The following is a 6,737-nucleotide window of genomic DNA, read 5'->3' as shown; positions in this document are numbered from 1 at the left end:
AGTATTAGATTAGATCTCTACCACAAAGTCTTATGGCCTTTACAAACCCACCTTTATTTATTCAAGCTATTTAAGGTATACATCTATGCTATGGACAAAAGATAAAAGACACGCATTTGGGCTACAACAAAATATAGAAATGATTGTCTCTAAAAATCAATATAACACAAGCTCAGTTGGTGAACAATGAACCTAAAAGCGATGGGTCCTTCTCTTATGAAGAGCAAGACATCGAAGTGACCTTAGGGCCCGGTTCAGACTATGCGGAAGGCCACATAAGTACAGGCTCGTGATGTTGACGTGTTAAAAAGGGATTTGTCAAGATGATTTCTACGGGAAGAAATACATGTCCGACCTCAATGTGCCAAACAAGGCCCATTTACCTTTTTGAAATAAAAGCAAGCCGTGATATTTGAACCCCTACCAAGATCATATGGGCTTTACACTACCACGTAAACCAACAATCCAAGCAAGAACTTGTGATTTTTATGGCCGGCCATTAGATCTATTCACACACAATGCAAAGAAAGCATGCATCCGTCCCCCATTGTCTAAATCGGGCCTTAGTTTTGGTGATACTAAAACACTTACCTACAACAATCAAAAGTGTTGTTTGGTAAGATTGGGGTCAGATGGATGCAGCTACAAGCAACAAGGCAAGACAAAGAAAGAGAGCTTTTGTGAATGGCAGCGATCTTCCCATCATTCAAAATGTTGCGACCTACGACCTAGCTTGATCGGCTTCTAGTGCAAGCTCGTGATGCTGATGTGTTGAAAAGGGATTTGTCAAGATGATTTCCGTGCGAAGATATACATGTCCGACCTTAATGTACCGGACAAGGCCCATTACCTTTTCGGAATAAAAATGAGCTGTGAGATTTGAACCCTTGCCAAGATTCTGCAGGCTTTATCTAGCCACATAAACCAACAATCCAAGCAAGAACTTGTCAAGATGATTTCCGTGCGAAGATATACATGTCCAACCTTAATGTACTAGACAAGGCCCATTACCTTTTCGGAATAAAAAATGAGCTGCCTTAATGTACCAGACAAGGCCCATTACCTTTTCGGAATAAAAATGAGCTGTGAGATTTGAACCCCTGCCAAGATTGTGCAAGCTTTTTATCTAGCCACATAAACCAACAATCCAAGCAAGAACTTGTGATATTTATGGCCAATCATTAGATATATTCACACACAATGCAGCTACAAGCAACAAGGCAAGACAAAGAAAGAGAGCTTTTGTGAATGCCAGAGTTCTTTCCATCATTCAAAATGTTGTGACCTACGACCTAGCTTGCTCGGTTTCTAGTGCAGCAGGCTTGTGACCTAGCTTGCTCGGCTTCTAGTGCAAGCTCGTGATGCTGACGTGTTGAAAAGGGATTTGTCAAGATGATTTCCGTGCAAAGATATACATGTCTGACCTTAATGTACCGGACAAGGCCCATTACCTTTTCGGAATAAAAATGAGCTATGAGATTTGAACCCCTGCCAAGATTGTGCAAGCTTCACCTAGCCACATAAACCAACAATCCAAGCTCGGTTTCTAGTGCAGCAAGCTTGTGACCTAGTTTGCTCGGCTTCTAGTGCAAACACACACACACACACACACTATATATATATATATATATATACTACTATACTACAGTACTACAGGCCACCAGCACACACGCCACACACACACACACACACACACACACAACACACACACACACACACACACACACACACACACACACACACACACACACACACACACACACACACACACACACACACACACACACAGTCGTACATACATACATACATACATACGCCTACGTGACTGTTGTAGGAGAGGTTAGCTGCTTGTTTGGCAACAGCTTTGTGAATGCCAACGATCCTCCCATCATTCAAAATATATTTACAGTGTAAAAAAAAGCGTGCATCCATCCGCCATTGTCTGAACCGGGCCTTAGATATGGCACTCAAGCTATCAGAAATTGGATATGGCAACAGTCTATGAGTTTGAGGGCACTTGGATATGGCAACAGTCTATGAGTTTTGAGGGCACTCAAGCTATCAGAAATTGTTCGCAGCTGCAAAGCACAATTGATAGCACCATTGATGAGTAGGATGCGGGCAACAGTGATCTACATACCCCCATCCGTCCCCTTCCACTCCTCCGATACAGCAAGCTATCAGAAATTGTTCGCAGCTGCAAAGCGAAGAAGAAATTGATAGCACCATTGATGAGTAGCATGCGGGCAACAGTGATCTACATACCCCCATCCGTCCCCTTCCACTCCTCCGATACAGCAAGATAGATATACATACCCTCGTAAGTTTTTGGGCACACCGCAACAAGAAATTTTTTGCCACGCTTAATTCTGCACAGTCGTTGCTTAACTTAAGTTTTACTTCGTCTCTTTCCACAATGATCTTGAAAAGACTAGACTGATTCCATTGGTCTTGAGAGATTGGTCCCGTGCACTTGTTTCCGGTCTCCCTTGCACTGAAGGACAAAGATTCTGCATACTCATCCCCATATATACTTCATATGAGTTTAATGAGTGAAATTTAGTGCTGTCCCCTTAGGACATAAGAGAGAAGCTCCATCTATGGTGCACACAAAGAACTCTGTAAATTTTATTAATCAGAATAACAAATTGGTAATTTTGGTACAAAAGAATGGGTATTAGATTCAATCAAATAATATGCTTTTTTGGTGCTCGATGTAGAGGACTAGAGGACTGTTAGTTGAAAGAGGTAGAGCTATTGTTGGTACAACCATTGATAATGGTTATAATAGGAGGATTGCTTGGTGTTTTTCGTGTGTTTACAAGGGAAAAGGTTGGTCTTTAACCTTCTCCGGCATCCATTTATGTCACGTCAGGAGGCAAGCACTGTAACGTGCTTTGTGCAGGTCTTCCTTATCGTTTTAGAGAGGTGGAATTTTGGCTCCTTTGGGATTGTCAGCTGCTTTGTGGATCTGCAGGAAGAGAAGATGTTTGGTTATTACCTATCACATGCGGTGAAATATCAGATCAAGGATTTCTTAAGAGATAATGGATTCATCAGGGGCAATATTACAGAGAAATGCTGTAATTTCATGAACCGGCAATATCACAGAGGCATGCTGTAATCTCATGCCACATCAACAAAATTGACCTAACATGACCAAGTCACATGCAATTATAGGTGTGGATACCTCCGTGGTCTAAATGGATGTCCAAAAGATGGCATTCTCAAGGCTTGACGATGCATCAGGTCCTGCCATAAGAAGCATAAAGATTTTTGAGCACGGATACTTTCCAAAAGACAACAAAGATCATCCAATAGCTCTGCAGAAATTCTCTCACCTGTGAATTTGGCAGATAATCTTCCCTCTTTTTAAGGCCAAGCTCCTTCAAAGCACTTCTTTCCTGATTTAGCATGCACTTTGAGTATCAGTATCAGGCTACATGCTTTGAGATGCAACTAACTGACCTTGATCAGGAACACAGCTCACCTCAGTCCGTAATCTAAATGGCTTCACAATGCTAAACTTTGTCTTCTTCTCTTTGCTTAAACGGAGAACAGTTTGGGTAGCTGCTGCTGCAGAGCTGTGGCTAATCGAAGAAGTTGAGATTGCAGGCATCTGAGGAGATTCGAGAACAAGTAAAAGATCGTGAGTGCAACAAAACCTTGAAAACACAGATCAGTCCTTCAGTCTTATCCTACTTACCTTCAGAGACTTGTGTCTATGGTCTGTTCTGGAGAAGTTCAGGTCAGAGCTCTTCCTGTAAAACGACTAGCTGTTCTGAGAAAGCATGTAAAGAAGAGTCCAGACTTGTCTGTACCTTTATTTAACACATCAAAAGCACAAAAGCAAGGAAGGACAGAAGAAGAAGAAGAGGAAGCACCTTTTCTTTCCAAGTCTAAACTTGGGAGACTGCATAGCTTTTCTTGGAGATTTTAACTTGTTGACTGCAGCTTCCTTTTCTCCAGCTATTTCCATGCACAGAGCAGTGCAGCTACTCCCTTGTGAACTTGCTTCTGTACCAGTCTGTGACTTGCTCACTTGCAGACTCGCGGCATCTGGAGAATCCAAACACTGCCCTGCCTCTTGCTTGGCGTGGTTTGATGAATCTTCATCATCAGGAGTTGTCAGGTGCAAGTTCTTGAGGAAGGTCTCCAGGGTCCTTTCCATTGAGTCTTCCTTATCCTTTTTCTGACTTTGTTTGCCTTCCCTTGATGAAACCTGAGAACAGGTTTCATTTGCTGCTTGTTGCCCATTCAGGTTATTATCCTCTGCACACAAGCCTTCTTTTGGATGTGATGCTTGCACTACGACTCCTACACCACAATCCAATTTGTCATGATTTTGTGAAAGTGGTGATGACACTTCAGGATTAAGCACAGTGATTGGAAGAGGGCCACTATCATTGTACCCTATTCCAGTTTCACTGATCCCTCCCTTCACTAACTTGGTCTCCTTGGAATCTGATGACTCCATATTCTCTTTGAGGGTGCCTTGTTTAGAGCTAGCCTGTACTGTCCTCTGCTGTGGCAGAGGTGGTAGCCTGCATGCATTAGATTTCTCATTGTTGAGACAAGCATTCTGCAAAGACCTAGGCACAATGACTTTCTTGACTGGCACAGAGATACTGCGTTTGAGATGAGAAGGCTTCAGTGCCAGTCTTGAGGATTGAGCAACGAAGTGAGCATCCTTCCCTACAGTTTTCTTAGCATCCATCAGCTCATCCTTTCCATCAATTTTATCTTTCGCGCCCTCTCCTGGTATCATGTCCCTTTTGCCTGCTGCCATCACTGGTTTGCTGGCATTTGGGCCCTTTCCGGCAATTGCATCTCTTTTCACTCCTGCCATCAATGGTTTGCCAGCATTTGCCAAAACACCATCTGCAAGATTTTTCTGTTCTGGGGCAGTTGAAACCTTGGTAAGAGCATGGGTTGTCATAACTCCACCTGAAGGAATTGCCTTCATATCACTGATAGATTTCTCTTGCTCTGGAAGCTTGGTTTTATTTTTGTCGATAAAACCCTTGGATACCCCTCCTTGGGCTCGCAAAGATCGGTTAGGGTTCTCATTCTCACTTGCTCTATGAATGGACTTTTTGAGAGATTCTCCCTTGCACTCGGAGATTGCAGGCATATGCAACACCTTGCTCTTTGAGAAAGGCTCTCCTTTTTTCAGCGTAGGGAGAGAGGAAAGAGAGCTGGACACAATGCCCCTACCTCTTTTGCCAGACACTGCACTGCTGAACACAAGAAATGAATCAGTGGCACAGTTTTTGCTTTAGCCTTCTCTGACTTTGAACGAACAGCACAAGAGAAACACTATAATGCACTAAATGACATTGACGCAGGTAAGCCATGCTTAGTATAGACTAAGAGTATTAACAGGATGCACTCTGAATCGATGTCCAGAACAAATATCATGGGCTATAACAGACTAGATACATTTACAGGACTCTCCGGATCATGAAACATAAGCCATAGCTAAGCTAACATGCTAGAATAAAGACATAGGTCATTCTTGAGGGACATACTCATACATCCACTACTACTTAGCTTTTATTTTGGAACCTACGCACAATGCCAGTGGAACCTTAAAAACATGGCGACAAAAATAAGACGACTCTGCAGCACTACTTTTGGTCCGTCTTATCATGCAATCGGCCCCTTGTTGTGTTTGTTTTACCAACACGGAAGCCAATGCAAGTTCACGCAATATCTCAAGAGAAAGGAAGAGGGCATGCCAACCCACTTGATTGTTCTCTCTGCTAGTGGCTCCACTGATGGCTTTGGAGGAGATATACTCTTGACTGTGTCCTGCAAAATATCTGAATGGTCAGAATGGCGATCAACACAGACTCTAAAGACATCCATAATTGAGAGGTTAATCGTATTATCAATGAAGCTCTGTTATGTTACAAGTGAAGTACCATGATTGGACCCAAAGCTTGGCATAATGACTTCCTTTCGTGCTTGCACCCTGCAATCAAGCTAGCATTTTGAGATTTACATGCAACTGAAGAGAAGCCCATCAACAAGCGTGCGGCGTAAAAACATGCACTAGAAAGACTATACTCGAAAGTTAACCAAGAAATTTAAGAACTCTGATGCTTATTCTGAAATATCTAAGAACTCCGATGTTTTATTCTACTTAAACGAGAAAATCTCTAATCTTATTCCAGAAGTCACTTGTAGGACACATGTACTGTGCATTTCTATATGGCTTACCGATTTTCCCACAGAACCATTCATGATCATTCACGCGGATTTCTGGGGCAGTGAAGTCTATCCACTTGGGTGCTTCGATACTTTCATAGAACTCATCCCTCTCAAAGGCGTTGTCTAAATTCTTCCAGTCAATTTGCAAGCACTCCATTACTGTAGTCACAACAGCTGAAGAAATGACTGGCAGCTGAGAGATAATGCCTTGTTGCCTCAAATCAAGCTAACAGTGACAGCATAGCAAGCAATGATGATACAATCAACGACGATAATGAGCATTCAACCGAAACGACCTGAATGCTCGACCAAGCAAGTAATTCAATCAATCAGAGAAGAAGACCTAGCAAGGGATTCAATCGGAATGGCCCAAGTGCTCAACCAAGCATAAGGAAATGCAGCTTTAGTTCTCGACAGTGCAAGAACAATTTTAGGAGCAATAAACAAAGTCCTGATGCCTGTAAGTTCCTCAAGGAAGGGAACACCGCATCGAGAACTATCTATGAGTGAGAGAGGGATGG

The 6,737-nt window shown here is 42.7% G+C and overlaps 1 protein-coding gene across 3 annotated transcripts in view; it reads right to left on the bottom strand.

Annotated features, from left to right (window-relative positions):
- Positions 1–2,364: 2,364 nt before the first annotated feature.
- The window catches only part of LOC148016625 (uncharacterized), a 4,655-nt gene continuing 282 nt past the window's right edge, over positions 2,365–6,737 (bottom strand). The window contains exons 1-9 of one of the 3 annotated variants that reach the window (XM_087664047.1): positions 6,226–6,737; positions 5,928–5,977; positions 5,750–5,814; positions 3,885–5,240; positions 3,707–3,761; positions 3,491–3,619; positions 3,342–3,404; positions 3,191–3,252; positions 2,365–2,971 (exon numbers count right to left, since the gene is read on the bottom strand). The exon at positions 6,226–6,737 is cut by the window's right edge and continues 282 nt beyond it. In XM_087664047.1, the coding sequence (XP_087520173.1) occupies positions 2,872–2,971; positions 3,191–3,252; positions 3,342–3,404; positions 3,491–3,619; positions 3,707–3,761; positions 3,885–5,240; positions 5,750–5,814; positions 5,928–5,977; positions 6,226–6,373 (2,028 nt within the window). In that variant the 5' untranslated portion in view covers positions 6,374–6,737 and the 3' untranslated portion in view covers positions 2,365–2,871. Of the gene's footprint in view, positions 2,972–3,190; positions 3,253–3,341; positions 3,405–3,490; positions 3,620–3,706; positions 3,762–3,884; positions 5,241–5,749; positions 5,815–5,927; positions 5,978–6,225 lie in introns of those variants that run through there. The other 2 variants (XM_087664048.1, XM_087664050.1) reach the window with 2 other exon arrangements.

Source organism: Lygodium microphyllum, chromosome 23 (genome assembly GCF_053477565.2).
Source record: "Lygodium microphyllum isolate KBCC chromosome 23, Lygodium_microphyllum_v1.1.10, whole genome shotgun sequence".
Classification (NCBI taxonomy): Eukaryota; Viridiplantae; Streptophyta; class Polypodiopsida; order Schizaeales; family Lygodiaceae; genus Lygodium; species Lygodium microphyllum.
This window is presented reverse-complemented; position numbering and strand designations above follow the sequence as displayed.